The sequence below is a fragment of the Thunnus maccoyii genome, chromosome 21, assembly GCF_910596095.1.
Source record: "Thunnus maccoyii chromosome 21, fThuMac1.1, whole genome shotgun sequence".
Classification (NCBI taxonomy): Eukaryota; Metazoa; Chordata; class Actinopteri; order Scombriformes; family Scombridae; genus Thunnus; species Thunnus maccoyii.
The window spans coordinates 4,478,788-4,496,746 of NC_056553.1; the positions used below are offsets into that span (position 1 = coordinate 4,478,788).

At 39.1% G+C, this 17,959-nt stretch overlaps 2 protein-coding genes across 3 annotated transcripts; one reads left to right on the forward strand and one right to left on the reverse strand.

Moving 5' to 3' along the window:
* The first annotated feature begins 1,208 nt into the window (after positions 1 to 1,208).
* Positions 1,209 to 6,528, forward strand: emc9 (ER membrane protein complex subunit 9). Of its 2 annotated transcripts, none has more exons than XM_042399916.1 (6): positions 1,209 to 1,400; positions 1,537 to 1,739; positions 3,209 to 3,285; positions 3,446 to 3,515; positions 3,734 to 3,828; positions 4,814 to 6,528. In XM_042399916.1, the coding sequence occupies exons 2-6, from the start codon at positions 1,545 to 1,547 to the stop codon at positions 4,992 to 4,994; spliced, it is 618 nt and encodes a 205-aa protein (XP_042255850.1). In that variant the 5' UTR covers positions 1,209 to 1,400; positions 1,537 to 1,544; the 3' UTR covers positions 4,995 to 6,528. The 2 variants fall into 2 exon arrangements, with proteins under 2 accessions (XP_042255850.1, XP_042255851.1); XM_042399917.1 differs by having other exon boundaries at positions 1,540 to 1,739.
* Positions 6,529 to 7,386: 858 nt separating this feature from the next.
* Positions 7,387 to 16,955, reverse strand: irf9 (interferon regulatory factor 9). The gene is made up of 10 exons (XM_042399912.1): positions 16,847 to 16,955; positions 16,386 to 16,485; positions 14,688 to 14,810; positions 14,422 to 14,602; positions 10,448 to 10,578; positions 9,906 to 9,990; positions 9,664 to 9,723; positions 8,743 to 9,132; positions 8,204 to 8,319; positions 7,387 to 7,565 (listed from the first exon to the last, which is right to left on the reverse strand). Exons 2-10 carry the CDS (start codon positions 16,440 to 16,442, stop codon positions 7,413 to 7,415), a joined length of 1,296 nt encoding a protein of 431 aa, XP_042255846.1. The 5' UTR covers positions 16,443 to 16,485; positions 16,847 to 16,955; the 3' UTR covers positions 7,387 to 7,412.
* Positions 16,956 to 17,959: the final 1,004 nt, after the last annotated feature.

The window sequence follows — 17,959 nt, forward strand, 5'->3', positions numbered from 1 at the left end:
AGGGGATCTTTTAATAGCCAGTAAGAAGAGGAGGAATGATTACAGCGAGGAAAACCTCTGTCACTGTTCATATGGACACCTGACTGTTGTTTTAAGACACACTTGAAAAATTATGAACCTATCCTTTAACTGATATCTGACACTGATGCTAAAAATACTTCATCTTAAATTCCACTTGCACTTTCTTAGCTATTATTAGCTTATTTTTCTGGTCAAGTCTTATATTTATAATAGCAACAGAGGAGGGATACCTCTTCCAGGAAGTCAATTGCAATACTGTATAAAGTTAAAGATCTTCTAAATCAAGTTTCATTATAAACCTCATACTGTACCCTAATAGTCCCAATATACAGTAACTTACTGTGTGGAAGGGTGGGAAAATTCATATAAAACATACTAATCCAATCTTCATACTTTCAAAGAGAACCATAAGAATTGTAAACAAAACTACTTATAGAGAAACAACAAACTGTTCATTGAACAGGCTCTAATGTTTAATGATTGGGTTGACTTTCAAACAGTTCAAATTATGTATAAAGCAAAAAACAATTATTAAATGAAAGCATCCAAAAGTCATTAAAATAAGAGAAAGTCAATGTAATTTGAGAGGAATTTGCATGTTTAAAAATAATTAGTGAAGACTAATGTAAAAAAACAAAACAAACAAAAAAACATTGTATTTCAGTCAAAGGTGTGAATTTATGGAACTGAAAACATGTTGAGCACTTAGTAAGTTTTAAAAAAATGTTAAAAACTACTTAATGAACAACTATAAAAATGGATGATCAGAAATAAACATTGGCATAGAAGGATAAGGTAGAGGATATGTAAGTTTTTGTTTTGTATTGTTTTGTTTTGTTTTCACAATGTCAATTCAGATTTCAAAATGTGCATGCAGAACAGATTAAAACAGTAAAAATGGAAAATCAGGATGATAAAACAGTACAAAAAACTAACGATAAATAGAAAATAATTTAATATTTATGATTAAAGTGACAAAACATCAAATGAGGTTCATATTGTCTTTCAGTTTATGATACTTTTCTGTCTACTTCACTTGTCTCTATACATCCTCTCCACTAGAGGGAGAACTACCGCAGAGCGTAAGCGTGATGCAGGGGGAGGAAGAAATGATTGGCACCTTTATCCTCCAATCGGATACGAGGACGTCGACGAAAGGGCCAATCAAATGATTACATTTCACAGATCTGGGCGACACAGGAAGTAGCCGTTCAATTGCCTTTTACTAGCTGTCAGATTAAATAGTGAGCCGTTATATCTTTATTGCTGGTGGTTTACTACCCTAGATGAACCGTTATAATCGAAAATCGTGAGATTAACATTTGTCCGTCGAGGCTACGCTTGCTACATTTTTCTTTGATAAATATATTTCTCTAGAGGTAAGACTGAACTCAGCTCTACACAGTTAGCTCGTGTGCTAATGCTAATGCACATTCATATATGTGATTGTGAGGTGACTGCAGCCTCTGCTCGGTGTGTTTTCAGCGCTTGTTGTCTGTCCGTGTGTCTCCTCAGTAGTCGTCATGGGTGAGGTGGAGCTTTCCTGTCGGGCTTATGTGAAGATGTACCTGCACGCCTGTCTGTTTCCACGGTGCAGCATCAACGGGCTGCTGTTGTCGTCCAGCTCGGCGGGCGGAGCTGTTTGTGTGACCGACTGTGTCCCGCTGCTTCACTCCCACCTGCCTCTGGCTCCCATCACTCAGCTGGCTCTCACACAGGTAACAGCGGTGGGAAGTAACTACATTTACTCAAGTACTGTACAGTTTCAGAGGGAAATATTGTACTTTCTACTCCACTACATTTATTTAACAGCTTTAGTTACCTTTCAGATGAAGATTTGACACAATGGATAATATAACAAGCTTTTAAAATACAACACATTGTTAAAGATGAAACCAGTGGTTTCCAACCTTTATGGCTTTTGACGTCTTACAAAAAGCAGTGTGTAGTCGGGGTCACATTTCACATGTCTATGAGTTGTTAACAGCTCCACCAAATAGTGATTTTTCCCTCTAAACTTCTCACAAGCTTTCATTTCAATAAATGTTCAAATGATCCAATATTTCAGCAAAAATCAAAGATTAGAGAAAAAGTCCAAAAACTGAAAACAGATTTGTGTATCAGAACTTTGTTTTTTCTTCTTTCCTCTCCCATTAATCATCTCACGACCCCTCAAATTTATCTGCTGACCCCTTGGAGGGGCCCCGACCCCTAGGTTGGGAACCACTGGACTAAACTAGCTAACTGTATATAAAGTAGTGTAAACTAGCTCCACCTCCAGCAGCTACAACAGTAACATGCTGCTCTAACACTGATGCTTCACTATTAATAATCTAATGATGTCATATATAATAATATATCAGTCAGAGGGACCAAACCACTACTTTTACTGCAATACTTTAACTACATCAAGCTCATAATACTTATGTACTTTTACTGCAATACTTTGGCCGGATTAATCAGGACTCTATTGACCCCCACTACACATGGTAGTGCTCTAGAGCTGAAAGGATTAATGGATTAGTTGCCAGCTACTAAATTAATCTTCAACTATTCTGATAATGGATTAATTATTTTTTTAAGAAGAAAATTTCCACAATCTCTTAATTTCAGCTTCTCCAATGTGAATATTTTCTTGTTTCTTTAGTCCTCTATGAGAGTAAACTGAACAATCAATCGATTTAGAGCTGCAACAATTACATAATCCTTTATGAAAGAAAATAATTGTCAGACCTATTGATAATGAAAATAACTGTTGGTTGCAGCTTTAAGGTGGCTGTATACTCCGACAGCGGTTAAGGTGGGGGGGGGGTATACGTCCACATCTGTAACTTTCTGAAGCAGACAAACCGACATTCACGCAGTGATTGGTCAGCTGAGGTGAGAAAAGAGCCAGAGTCTGAACTTCTCTCTCCATCTCCTTTTTCCTTCTTCCCACAACAGTTTCTGTCACTTTTCATGTGAACAGCTGAGTGCATCACTATGACGGCCTTCCAGGAGCGACTGTCATAAAATATGCGCCGTTATTCATTAGTATTCCTGTAAATGTGCAGAATAAGTCCCCTTTAAAATAGCTAAAAAAAAAAATGTCCCTGCTGCCGGCTGTGTTTTGTCAGCTGTTAGCAGAGAAAATCCAGTTTTGCATCTGATTTAAATGTTGATTTTAAAGTTTTCCCTCCTGTTTCAGGTGGATGTGTGGTGTTCACAGACCCAGCAGAGGATAGTGGGATACTATCAAGCCAACGCCTGTGTTTCAGACAGCAGGTGAGTTTCCATGGTGTCTTCAGTCGGTTGCAATCTGCAACCTCACCACTAGATGGCACTAAATCCCACACACTGATCCTTTAAATATACCACACAGTCTAAACTTCCCTAAAAATGAAGCTTTTTTTTTCCCCCTCTCCTCATCTTTTCCACTCAACAGCCCGACACCATGTGCACTGAAGATAGCCGATAAGATTGCTGAGCAGTTTGACAGCGCTGTTTTGTTAATGGTGAGTAAAGCACAAGAACATTGGCTGTTTTCTGTTTTAATATTATCGTTAAAAACATGAATACTTTGGGATTCCTGCTGTTGTTCAGCAGTTTAAAGGCATTTCTTTGGGTCCTGGTAGCATTTTGTCACTTTTGATATTTAATAAATGATTGATTTATTAAAAGAAATCTGATTATTAGCTCTGTTAATCATTCTTTGCTCTGTTCTTCTTCACAGCTTGACGGTAGTAAGATGTCTCCAGACTATCGGGTTCCTCCCATAGTGATGTACGAGCGAAAAGATTCAAGATGGACGCTCAAAGACAAACACACGTAAGAACCAGCCAGAGGGCTCGCGGGTTTGTTTTTGTCCTGAGTTGAACCTTTCAGGCTGCGTCCAAATCCTACCTGCCTGTCGACGGCTTAAAGGCTAAATTCCAATCTCTTGAATCACTATATGACCCGAAGGGTTTGATCCGTAGAGCTCGTTTGGAGCATCGCCAAGCCTGGGAAACTCCGTTCCAGATCGAGTACCGATTACCACTTCAGTTTAAATATTTGCCGCTTAATTAATGTCCTGTAGGCATCACTGTTGATATGTAGGTTTCTGTTAACTTGGTAATTATAAATGACACACTTGACAAGTTTTTGCCCCCTCATCGGTTTCGTCTTTGCTTGTCGAGCCGCAGGATCGTTCTTCAGAGCAACGCACGTAGTTTAAAGACAAAGTATGCTGAAGATAAAAGCTTAAGTTATGTTTTAATCCACCTGTTTATTCATATTATCAGTTTGTGAATGTAAAACCGTTGTGCAAATGGCAGAAATTTAACATAAAAGTCAACATATCCTTTGTTTTTAACTTAGCATTCATGTTAGAAATAGAAAAAATAAAAGAGAGCAGATGAGTGAAGGTGTCAGAGGTGAACTTTGCATCCTCGGTTCAGATAAGAGCTCTTATCATGTGTCGTCCTCTCGTCTTGTCACATCACGACTCAGCAGATTTCATTCATAACCAAAACTAAGCCAGACCAGAGAGTTGTCACTTCTGAGAAACTCCAAGTGAGAGTTTAATAAGCTCTGCACAAAATTTGACACTGAATTACCTTTTAATCTTGAAGAAGAGGAGCTTAAGAAAAGGATTTAATCGCTAAATTCCATATATTTTCCCAGTCTGTTCTAGTTAAATGTTAAAGTTCAGCTCCTGTGCCAGCCGTGTGGAGCAGAGGGCATCAGGCGCTTCAGACTAACGATCATCAGGCAAAAATAATGAAAATCTCACCAACATTAACCCGTCTCTCTTGTTTTTCTCTCTGTTCAGGATAATGCTGAGACAGTGGGAGGAGACCCGGGCGATAGCCAGTCAGATGCAGGAGTCCGGCGATCACACGCTACTGGTGGATTACGACAGCCACCTGGACGACATAACAAAAGACTGGACCAATCAGAAACTTAACACCAAGATAGCGGAGCTCGCCTCGCCGGCCAACGGGAACATCTAGACGCCGAAGAAGTGACACCAGTTTGTACCAGAACGCAGATTTATTTCTGTTCTGACCCGACGTCGTGCACACACACACACGTGTGACTTTTATAACCAGCCAGAGTTTAGGAATACGTTTTATTTTTAATGCATTTTCATGACTGAACATAACATTGAACATGCATAAATAACAAAACTATTTACATCTTGGTAGATCTCTGCAGTCTCTCCCCCCCCCCCCCCCCCCTCAGAGTGTGCCTTGTGGTTTAGCCCGACACCCTGCTGATTTAAAGAAAAAAAAAAAAATCCACCTTAAAAATCACCTTTTACACACTATAACAAAGCAGCTGTGGTATTTCTGGTCCAGTTTTGTTATCTGATACTTTACTATTATTTTTTCCTACATAAAACAAAACACATAATGGTTGACAAGGTAACAAACATCTGACAATACAAAAGTCCTGCAGTAAATATCAGTTTGTTGAAGCTCAAAATGTTTGTTTTTTGTCCGCAGGTGGATGTTTGATGGTAGATTTAAGGCGTTCTGCAGATGTTGCTTTCAAGTGTAACTCGTAAAGTCAGATTTTCAACACGTGAAGTCAAGTTTCTGATATTCTTGAAGTGACGTGGACCTGAAAACATCAAACAACAGTAATAACATGTTTGAATAGTAACTTTGAAGTATTATCATTTAAAAAAACCTCTCGGCTCTTAACTTTTAGATTAAAATTCCACCTATAAATGTATGAATACATCATTCATTTGTGGCTCAGATGGACTCTGATACATCTGGTTAAACGTCTCTTTGTTTTCTCTTTGTTTCTGCTTTTTGTAACCGATGCACCAAATATTCAGGCAGCAGCTATCTGTCCGCTTATGTATCTTTTTGTACTTTGCTTTATGCTGCCTTGAAATCCTCAGTAGTTGTTGCTTTTAAAGCTGATAAACACTGTTTATTGGTATCGACATGATTCACTTTATGTGGCTGCTTCCTGACTGAATTGATTTTGCATCAGTGGCAAAAAGTAGGAAAATATGTAAAGAGGAAATTTCCTATAAAGCAAAACAACAAACAGGCGTCTAACAAGACATCTGCAACACCTTTAAAAACAAATCAGTTTGAGCAAAAAGCAAATATGGTGAGCTTCAGCAGACTGTATTTACTGCAGGATTATTGTATTGAACTGAATGATACTTCTGTTGAACCCATTTACTGTAAATCCAGAGCAGCTACAACAGAGTCTGACGGGAGAAAAACATTTTTAAAAAAGCTTTTTAAAGCGTCTTCGTCAGACTTCGGTGTAACTTTCAGGAACACTAATCTCAAGTTTACACGTCTCCTCTGGAGGAAAACATTAATTTACTAGATTAGTTCACATAACTCTAAAAATGCACTGAATGTCCCAGATGGAGGAAGAATATATAACAGGTTGTTGTTTTTTTTTCTTTTATTGATCCTGAATTAGCACCACTACAGACCTGGCACACGGTGCAGCATTCTGTCTCATCATGAGTGTGAAACTTTATCTATTAAAAGACGACCATGAACCCAACGTTTGTAAAAGTTTTCATGTCTGTTTTTAAACAAATACAACGACGAAACAAACAGGAAGGAAGAGTCAGATTAACAAAAAAAAGTGAAAAACTATTGCAAGATATGTCTTTGCTCACTACTGTTTCTACTCTACTTCACTATTTCAGGTTTTTATTGAAGTTTCCCTTTTTTATTTACTGCAAAAACAATTTTTACAAAACAAGGTTTATATAGTACTATAGTAGAAACACTTACAGCAGTGGTTCCCAACCTGTTTAAAAAAAACCAAAACAATTGTGACCAGTTCAACCAGCTTGTTTTTAATAAAGGTATCTAAAATGATCCAGTCCTGCTTTCCTATCCTGTTGTCCTTTCGACCCTCTGTGAGGGTCCCGACCCACAGGTTGGGAACCACTGGTATTAGAGGAACATATATGTGCAACCATTAAAGAAGAGAGAGATAGAGATATATATATATATATATGTACATACAGACTGACAGACAAGGTGTCAGTGTTGGTTTACATGTAGTGCTTCCAGTACACCAACTAATGTCTACGAGGACATGAACTCCATCCATGAAGCTCGATATCCGTTTCCATGGTAAAAAAAAATACACCTTTGATCTCCAGTCATAAAGTTTTAAAAGAAAAAAAAAAGTTAATTCTATATATATTTTTTTAGTGCTCAGTTGGTTTTGTGCTTCCTGTCACCAGGAAACACTCTCAGATTCATTTCAACAATATTGAAATATGTTTATCACTATTACATTTACAGAATTCAGACTCAGTAATTGATCTGTTTGTTAAATTCGGACCCCGCCCCCCTCCAAAAGAAAAGTTTCTGTCATTATAAACTGTAAGCTGATGCTGCGGGGCGGGTGGGGGGGTTTGGGCGCAGTGCTCAGACGGTCTCGACGGTCGGTGTCGGCACGGTGACCAGGTTCAGGGTGATCTCTCCCAGTGGAGACTGGCTGGCCAGAGACTGGAGGATGGTGATGGACTCGTAGATGGACTGAGCGTTCTGGACCTGCCGCTCCGCCCACGGCAACGAGATCTGCAGAGGAGAGAAAAGAGGAGACAAAAAAGTATGTTTTATTATTCTTTACTTGGCTTCGTTTATGAGGATTTTAACCTTTTTTCAAGTGTAAATGTTAACTTTGTGTTTATTCTGATCTCGTGTTTGGTTCATTTAAAGGCCACACGGCTCTGATGCAGCGAGGATCATTGTGTTTTTAAGGCGGTTCTGCAGTCAAACTGTATTTTAATGAAAGCAAAAAGCTGTTTTGGGATTAATTACAAATTAATTGAGAGCAGTTTCATTTAATTAATTGAGAATAGAGACAGCAGATAGATCTGAGTACAACCAAGTTCATTGTTTTGATCTCAAAACTACTTTTTTCTTTAAATAGATAGATTAGATTACGCCACAAAAGCTTTACTTTGAAATATGTTTTATTTTTTTACTAAACATTTGACCGCTACGAGTAGAATTTTAACATTTTTTTTTTATCTTTGTAGAAAAGTGCCAGAAAATGTCAAGTTCTTCACATACTGTGTTTGTGTGTTGTAAGCAAATCAGGGTTTAACAAAAATGTTCTGAAGTTCCACCTGTTAAGAGCAAATAAAGAAACAGTTAAATTCACTAAATGTAGCAGGTGACACATCAGGATGTTATGAGAAAAGGTTTCGTACCTGAACAATAATGAGTTTTCTGGATGGATCTTCTGTGTTGGACAGTTCTTCACCGAAACACAGAGTGATGCTGGTCTGAGGAGGCTCGCCGCCGTTTGAGCGGAAGTTATCCAGTTCTGAACAGGAAAAGAAGTGAGTTTCAAATTAAAAGAAGTGAAACACAAACATGAAATATTCACAACATTGTTCTGTTTGTATCATCTTAAAAAAACTGAATATTCTTTGTCATCTAAAGAGTTTTTATGAATTATGTGTCGCTTGATTTTGGTCGACTGGTCTTATACGTGTTGTGTTTCTATACTGTGAATGTTTCTTCTTCTCTGGTCTCAATCTCAACAAGATTGTTAAATATAACCTGGTTTATAACCCTGTTTAATGATTATCAGAAACTCATTTAATGGTTCCTGATGTGCAGACGAGCTGGTGGATCTTTCAGGAATATTCTTAAAACAAATTAAATCATGTTCAGATTAAATCATGTGGTTACGGTCGTCGTGCAGGTGAAGGTTCGGCGTCTCGGTGTTTAAAGGAGGACTCACCTTGTTTGAAAGTGTCTTTGCTGAACAGCAGCACCGGCTCCGTGTTTCTCTCCATCTTGTGCAGCCCCGGCCTGGTCGTGTGCGGCCCCGTCCAGAAGACCCGCCCCTGGCAGAAGCGTTTGCCGTAAACGCCCTGCGGCGTGGTGGTCAGCACCACCCCTTTCTCCATGAAGGGCAGCAGGGTGAGCAGGGCCTGCAGCTCGGGGCCGGCCGGCAGCGTGGAGGGAGGCTCCGGCAGGGGGATGCGCGGGAACCTGCCTTTCAGGGCGGCCGACGTCGGGGGCATGAGGGAGGAAGGCAGGTACGTTATCCGGACGTCGGTGCCCTGGATCTGCCGCTTGAGGACCTCCTGACCTAAATAGTGAACCGCCACGTTCAAGGAGTCCTGAGCTGGAGACACAGAAACAGAGATGGAGACGTTTTAGTCAAAAAGCTACGAAAAACCTTTCCGTTTAAAATGAACTGGAGATAACCTTTAAACTAAAGTCGTCAACTGGTCTTTGAGTTCAGTCTCATGAAGAAACACAGACGCATACAGAGGCGGCGAGCTGGAGATCGTCCAGCATTTCTAGGATGTTTTTTATAGTTAAAGATCTGCTCCAGACATGAACATTTAATATATCTGCACATTTACAGGTGTATGTTTATATTCTGGGGCTCTACTGGAATATCTCCTCATTTATCTCATACTGGCTCTTTATGCAGCTCCTCAGTTCAGCCTCTCATTGTATGTGCACTGGAAGCTTCATGTTAAGTTACACACTGGACCACAAATGGCTCCAAACTGGTTGTGATGTCACAAACTCTGCTCGTAGGAAAACAGTTCTCTAGTGTCAGACCCCACAGTCAGCTGACACTAAGAAAAGCTCGTTTTTGATTTGTTCAGTACTCGTTATGTACAGTAAATGTTTTGTTTATTACCTCCCGGAGGAGGAGGGACGCTCTCCTCGATCCGCACGTCCAGCTGGATCTCATCGACCACTGCGGAGAGAAATAAAAAGCAACAGATCAGCTGAGCGTAGCGTCTCTTTTCGTTCTTTTCTTTTCATTTATGTGTGTTTCAGGCGTCATTTTAGAGTTAGACGGCTGGTTAGTTCATGTTTTCCATATCTTAGTAAAGCAAACACCCTCCATTAGTTCAGTCTTCCTCTGCTGTCACTCACCGTCTCTTTGTATAATGGCGTCGATCTGAATCGGCTCCTCTGATTGGACGGGACTGTCGCTCTGCAGCAGCAGGTCTCCAACACGCTGGGAAACAGAAAGGTTGGAGGTTTGTTATCCTGCAGCCCTCCTGTGTTTCTTAATCAGATATTTTCGATGATCTTTCTGAGTTTCTCCTGTTTTTTTCTACGTTTGCAGTGTAGCTGTACGTCTTAAATATGGATTTATTGCCACAATACAAATGTCAATGTTCCTGCAGGATGAATCCTAACATCCTTAGTGATTATCTGACTCATCCAGACAACAGAATACCTCAAAATAAGACCCATAACAGCCTTTTTTCAGTGAGATTAATGCCAACGTGCTAACAGACTCACAGGGGTTAAAAGCTTGGGTGTTGCCAGAAGACAAAAAAACATGTTGTGATCAGATCCTATTTATAATCTTCATGTTAGAACAAGTCAGACTTGACTCAGGTTTTCCTAAATCTCAGATGGACTCTGGATGGATTCTGAAAACCCCGTTGCCATGGCTGCGACCTCACCAGCTGAGACGAGACCTCCTCGGTCTTTATCTGCTTGACCCGACCTCCGTCGTCGCTCTCCTCGTCGCTGCTCCTTCTCTTCAACCTCCTCGTCGGTTTCTCTCTGGGTTTCTTTTCGGGCGTCACCAAACCTGAACAAACAGAAACTCTTTTTATGACAAGTCGTTATCGGTCTTGGCAAACACTAGAAGAGTCTGTTGGGTTTTTGAATAAACAAATTTATTTTTGAGTGATTGCAAGCGGAGCAGCTGTGCTTTGATGACTGGTTTCTACACTAAATGTATTTGCCCCAGTAACTGGGTCAACTTTGGCTGAACTCTCTGGACCCAGTATTAGCTCACACCCTGCCCCACTGACTCAGCAAAACAGCTGATTCGATAGTACGCTCGCTGCCATGGCGACAAGTCACCCGATCTGTTTTTATCTTTCTTTCGTCCTGCGGTATTAATTCATGATTTACAGATGAATTTCAGGAAACAAAAGTATTTCTCAACTTTTACTTCATCTCAAAACATCTCCACTCGCCAGGAAAAGCAATAAAAGAATGAACCAGTAACACCAGTCAGGCTTTGCCAGAGCCACCAGGTGCAATAAGGCATGGCGAGTTTATTTGAATTACACCTTATAAAGCACACGGTGTCTTTTATATAAGACCCAGATACGCATTAAAACTGAGTTAAGAGCAAATAGACGAGAGCAAAGAGCAATAAAATGAGTTTAAGAGCAATAAAAATGAAAGAAACACCAGTTTCAGAGCAGTAAAAGATCTTCTGTCCATAATTTAAGCAGAAAAGCAGCTTTTAAATATTTCCTTGATGTTCTTATGACTTAAAATGTGCAAAAAAAAAGCAGAATTTAAATACAGAAATCCCCCCAAAAAACACCAGAAACTATCAGGTGATGGTGTCACAAGAAGTTTTGAAGCAATAATAAGATGAAGAGGAGTGTGTGTGTGTGTGTGTGTGTGTGTGTATGTGTGTGTGTGTGTGTGTGTGAGTGTGAGTCAGTGGGGAAAAGGTGACGACGTGTTTCCTTTGTACAGTAAGGGACGAGAGGAAGGTTCACTGTGGTACACTTGAGACTTGTTGTGTAACGTTGTAATCAGTGTTTCGTTCTGCTGACTGAACGTTCAGAGTGTCAGTTTGTGTGATGAAGGTCAACAAGTTAAACGTAGCAACGTTTCTCTCACGTTGTTGTATTTACAGACGAGAGAAACATCTGTTTACTCAATTACAACTAATCAATTAATCATTATTGTCAATAGAAATGCACAGAGAGACAGAAACAGTTATACAGTCTTAATTGCTGTGATGGACGACTGATATTTTAACATTAAGTGACTTTAATATTATAACGATATAATAATAATTCAATCATGTTCTGTTATTGTTTTACAGTTTTCTGTTCTCTAAATTAAGCGGCGAAGATCCGTCGATCGACAGACAATTAAAAAGCAAACTGTTTTAATAATTGATTTATCAGTTTTAGTCAGTCTGTCTTTCATCCTCTGTGACAGTGAAGTGAAGATCTTTGGGTTGTGGACGACATCTTGGGCTTTAAGAGACATTGATCGACATTGTTTTAACATTTTCTGACATTTTATAGATCGAACGACTGATCGATTAATCGATAATTGGTTAGTTTGAGCTCCAGTGAAGAGTTTTGTCCGTTGAAATGCAATGAAACACTTTTAAAATCACATTAATAATCAATTTGATTATTTTAACTGTAATCGTTGCAAACGTTTGACATATTTGTGATTATACTGATGTTAAAATATTCGCATTAAAGGACAGTTTCACATTTTTAAAGTGTCTTCGTCCGTCTTTTAATACTCTGATATTAATTTAATCCTCATTACTCAGCCTTAAAACCTCACAACCCAAAACTTCCATGTTGTTTTTTTTGTGTTTTACAACCAGCTGGATGAATTTTAAATTGGCTGTTAAATGTGAAGCCTCCCTGTTGCTGCTGATAGACTTATCAGAATACATCCGAGGCGTCTCTCAGCTGCTCTCAGATATAAAAAGTTGCTCCTCGGCTCTTTGTCGGACTCCTTGTTTACCACCAACATAAATAAAGGAAACGGACGCTGGTATTTTGAGCAGCGAGACGTTTACATTTGTCTGTTTGAGCAAGAATGAAGCTTCAGTATTTCATCAGGCTTGTAGGTCAAAAGTTCTTCTATCCACAGCAGATAAATACAACCAACCTCGTCCTCGTTTTATCATCTGTAAACATTCAGCGGTCACTGATGTACAGACTGACCGACTCATGAAACCACAGTGTCAACAGTGTCGGTGATATGTTCACAGTTGTAGGTTTGGATATTTGACAGTTTAATTAAGAATCAACTCTCTCTTCATATTGTTGATTAACGGTTTTTTAAATTAGCATGAGATGTTGCAGAGTTGCATGCTGTAAGGCTGCAACTAAGGATCATATAAAACAGAGAAACATATTTTGAGAAGTAGGAACTAGAGAATGTTCTCCGTTGATCAACTGATTGATTGATTGTCTGTCTAATCCGTACCATGCACGCCCTAGATCAGATGTTCTCAATTTGTGCATTGCTGTGTGGGCGGATTTATAGTCATAGAGGAATGTTTTTTCACTGTACGTTGACATGGTAATTAATCAGAGGGCCTCCAGCCTCTCACACTCGCTGTGTTTTATTGTCTTAAGTGCAGCAGCAGGAGGAGATAAGGGGTCCCGGAGGAGAACCAGACTTCCCTGATTACATTAAAGGCATCTCTGACCCGGAGATGCCCGCCTGTTTTTCTCTCCCGAGTGGTGTGATCTGACAGGAGAGATGTGTGTGTGTCATGCTGAGTTGTGTAAGCTGTTGGTATCTGACTGTAAAGCTGCTGCAGCGAGAACGTCTCTGATATCAGATGCTGAACTTATATATTCAAATAAGCACAACCGAAGCTGGTCGAGTTGTTATTTTATTCATCAAAGCATCGATTGGTCTGTTTCTGTATCTCTGAGACAAGAATATTCATTTCTTTTTCAAGGAGGAATAATTAAAATGTAAATATCAGGTTGTGCCTTGTTTGGGTCTTAAATTTGGCATCTTTCTGACGCTGTTTTCAGAGCAAACCTTGAACGCAGCACAGCTAGTTTATGGTGAAGTTAGTGAGTAGAAGTGATCGATAGTTTGCAGGATTTTTTTGCCTAAAACAAATCAGAACATGCAGAGAATCTAAAAGAGACACCGAACTGCGTTTAAAGTCATTTCGGTCAACTGTTTTCAACTTTGTGGTGTTTTTAGAGGTTTCGTTGTTGCTCATTTGCAGGATGCAGCAACGTACAGTTCACTGCTCAGTTTAATTGGTTTCATTAATTAGGCGAATAGTAGTAGCGGCACCTCCCTACATTAATATGCTGCATGTTGTTATGAGAGTTATGACGTGTCGGACTTTCCTTCCTGCTCTTGAACACGTCATAGTTTTTAGCGTTGGCAGAGTTTTTACAGTAAAACATTTGCTGCAAATCATTATATTTTAATTTTGTGGGTTTTTTTTTTAACAGTTGGATATACAGAAGGATGATTATGAATACTTTACATATTTCTCACCCTGTTATATTGTATTTTGCACATTTTGTAAGTCATGTTATTGTTGAACGTTAAGCTTTTACTCTTTTAAAACAAACCGGTTTCTGATTCTGATCAACATTTACAGACTTAATGAACATTTATGATTCCAATTATAATGTAAGATAACGGTGATATTGAGCACTTATCAGCATTTTAATTAACGTGTAACTGCAGAACTGATGTTTTATTACCATTTATTAACCAGCAGGAGAGATTTTTCACCACCTGCGAACCTGAAAGTTTCTCTTAACGGTTTCTAACTGACCTGTGAGACGTTAGTCAATTATTTATTTGATATATTGTGTGTGTGGGAGGAATTCAAACGGTTTTAAGCTCAAGTGGAGCGTGCGGAGCGTCTGGATCAGTGTCTCACCCTGCTCGCTGATGGGGACGAGGCGGTAGACCTTGTAGGGCTCTGAGATGTCCAGCTGAGCTCGTTCGTTCACCTCTGTGAACTCCGGACTCTTGTTGAGGGCGCAGCGCAGACGAGTCTTCCAGGACGCCGGGTTGTCGCGCCCCTCCTCCGTCAGTTTCCCCTTAAACTCCGCCCACGCCTGCAGAGGACACAGGTTTCACAGTGTCAAGTGATGTTAAGTGTTTTGAGAATTTAGAGATTAGAGCCGGTAAACGCATGTTGACCTTGAAGATGGCGGCGTCCTCGTCTTTGCGGAAGTCCTGTTTCCCCGCGTGTTTCCACGGGATGCGGAACATGGTTTTAGCATCGTCGTCCCACACCAGCCCCGGATATTTACCGCTGCTGACCTGCAACAGCAACAAAGTAAAAACACTTAAACACAACTTAAAAACTGTTTCCCAAAAAGCAGCAAGTAGTCGGCGTCACAGTTCAGAAAATATTCACATTTGAGAAGCTGGAACCAGAAAATTTTTGTATTTTTTCTTAAAAAATGGTTTAAAACCATTAATCAGTCATCAAAGTAGATGGTGATTAATTTTTGCAGCTCTAAAGAAAAGTAAAATATAACTTTCTTCTGTCTTCTTGTGTCTTTCTAGGTTGGGATGTTTTCTATCATCACTATAACACTGTAGAACTTATTTATTTGTACTTTTCTGCAGTATTGCTACTTTTACTTAAGTAAAAAATCAACATATGGTGTCACAACTGTTTCCCCCCCAAAGAACAATCAAAACACATCCTTACTTCAGATTAAATACTGTATGTAAACATAAGAGGCCAAAAAATACATCAGGATGCTAAATTAGAAGTAATATGCAGTGTTGGAGAAAAACTAAGTACTGTACTTAAGTACAATTTTAAGGTATTTGTACTTTACTTGAGTATTTCCATGTGATGCTACTTTCTACATTTCAGAGGGAAATATTGTACTTTCTACTCCACTACATTTATCTGACAGCTTTAGTTATTTTTCAGATGAAGATTTGACACAATGGATAATATAACAAGCTTTTAAAATACAACACATTGTTAAAGATGAAACCAGTGGTTTCCAACCTTTTTGGCTTTTGACGTCTTACAAAAAGCAGTGTGTAGTCGGGGTCACATTTCACATGTCTATGAGTTGTTAACAGCTCCACCAAATAGTGATTTTTCCCTCTAAACTTCTCACATGCTTTCATTTCAATAAATGTTCAAATGATCCAATATTTCACGACCCCTCGGATTTATCTGCTGACCCTTTGGAGGGGCCCGACCCCTAGGTTGGGAACCACTGGACTAAACTAGCTAACTGTATATAAAGTAGTGTAAACTAGCTCCACCTCCAGCAGCTACAACAGTAACATGCTGCTCTAACACTGATGCTTCACTATTAATAATCTAATGATGTCATATATAATAATATATCAGTCAGAAGGACCAAACCACTACTTTTACTGCAATACTTTAACTACATCAAGCTCATAATACTTATGTACTTTTACTGCAATACTTTAACTATATCAAGCTCATAATACTTATGTACTTTTACTGCAATACTTTAACTATATCAAGCTCATAATACTTATGTACTTTTACTGTGGTAGGATTTTACATGCAGTACATGTAATGGAGTATTTGTACATTGCAGTATTGGTACTTTTACTTAAACAGAGGATCTGACTGGTGTTTATAACCTTTTATCAGTAAAACAAGTAAAGTCTTACTGAAGATTTTAGTCCTCAATATGTGCAGTTGCGTGTATATTCAGTCTCAGTGGAGCCCCCCCTCTCTCCCCACTCCCTCTCTCTTCTATTTTCCCTTTCCCTCTCCTTCATCCTCCTCCTCCTCCTCCTCCTCCTCTTCCTCACCCCCCAGCTCACTCACACACCCTCAAACAAACGAATAATAATAAAAAAACAACCAAACCAACACAAACTCACCTGTTCAACGATCCAGTTGCGCAGTCTGCGAGTGGAGCGCATTCTCCCTCCTGCCATGTCTCCAAAAAAGCACCAAAAAAACCCCACCACCACACACACACTGGCACAAACAAACAAACAAAAACAAATAAACAGCCACCGTGAGCAGACACATCACAGCCCGTATACCTCCACTGACAGAAAAAACACTTCCTTCTTCTTTTTTTTCAAAGTGTAAAACAGCAACTAAACTGCACGATCGAGTCGTTTTAATGCACATTTTGAAATCCGCTGTCAACAACACGTTAAACCCACAACATCCAAAATGTTTCCTTATTAAAAAAAAAAAAATGCTGCCCGCTTCTAGAGACTAAATATATAAATGATCGGAAGAAACATCCGCTTTCGCTTGATATTTATAAATATATCAAATATAGACGGAGAGGTGTTGGATTTAGGAAGTAGGTTTAAGTTTCGTTTACCTCGGTTGCGTTTCCTCCGCGGTGCCTGCAGAATGTGACAGACGGTCAGTGCTGCTCGATGCTGCCGCTTCACAGGCAGCAGACTCTCCTTTTCCCAGAAGTCACGTGACTTACGAGAAACGGGTCCGCGTGCGGCCCGCGAGGGGGCGACAAACACACCGGAAACACCGTGTATTGTGCAGGTTATGTATTATGTAACACATCAAAGCAGTGTTTTATTTAGGTTATTTCTTATATGTTCCCCCTTCTTTTTAAAAAAATATCTACATTACTTTAAAAAATAAAATACAGTGTTTCCGGTTGTATTTACATTTATGCTCCATTTCCTAAAACTCCAAACACAAATGCATAACTGTACACTCAAAAGTCATGAATAACCTCTTTACATGATGAATACAATATAAAGAAAAACAACACATGTATACGTGTTAAAATAGTTTAATTCCTCAGTGTTCTGCATTAAAATAAACTGAAATTGAGTGAAAAAAAGGTAAATTTACTGTAAAAATTTGCAAAGAATGTAGAATACAGTAAACATACAGTTACATCTAAGCCAAGCTTTGCTTTCAGACGTCACAAAAAAGCCATAAAATACACAAAAAGTGTGTAGTTGGTGTCACATTTGAGAAGCTGGAATCAGAAAATATTTTAAACGATTAATCAGTCACCAAAATAGTCGGTAACTTAAAAGTAAAGTTAAAAAAAAGTAAAGTAAAATGTAAGTCCCTGTGTCTCTCTAGGTTATAACACTGTAGAACTTTTACTTGACTGCAGTGTTGCTACTTTTACAGTTTTTTTTTCTCAATAGCTTAGACGCATTTCTTCTTAATTATGCCCCATTTCCCTAAACACAAACATAACTGCACACTCAAAAACGGTGTAATCTTACATCTAAACCAAACTTCAAACTTCACACAAAAGCCATCAGATACACACAAAAAAAAACAGCTGTTACACACTGGTTAGATCAATTCAAAACATGTTAGTGTAAAAACCTGATACTGGAATGACTAATGGTTTAATGGTTTCCTCCCAGAACAACCTCTTTACATGATGAACACAATATAAAGACACAACACATGTATACATCTTTAAAAATGTTTAATTCCTCAG

Coding starts and splice junctions, on each gene's coding strand:
- emc9 (XM_042399916.1), top strand. CDS start 1,545: ATGGGTGAGGTGGAGCTTTCCTGTCGGGCTTATGTGAAGATGTACCTG. Junction 3,286..3,445: donor GCCTGTGTTTCAGACAGCAG/GTGAGTTTCCAT, acceptor TCCACTCAACAG/CCCGACACCATGTGCACTGA. Junction 3,829..4,813: donor ACGCTCAAAGACAAACACAC/GTAAGAACCAGC, acceptor CTCTCTGTTCAG/GATAATGCTGAGACAGTGGG.
- irf9 (XM_042399912.1), bottom strand. CDS start 16,442: ATGGCAGGAGGGAGAATGCGCTCCACTCGCAGACTGCGCAACTGGATC. Junction 10,579..14,421: donor CGTCCCCATCAGCGAGCAGG/GTGAGACACTGA, acceptor CTGTTTGTTCAG/GTTTGGTGACGCCCGAAAAG. Junction 9,991..10,447: donor AGGAGGTCTCGTCTCAGCTG/GTGAGGTCGCAG, acceptor TCTGTTTCCCAG/CGTGTTGGAGACCTGCTGCT.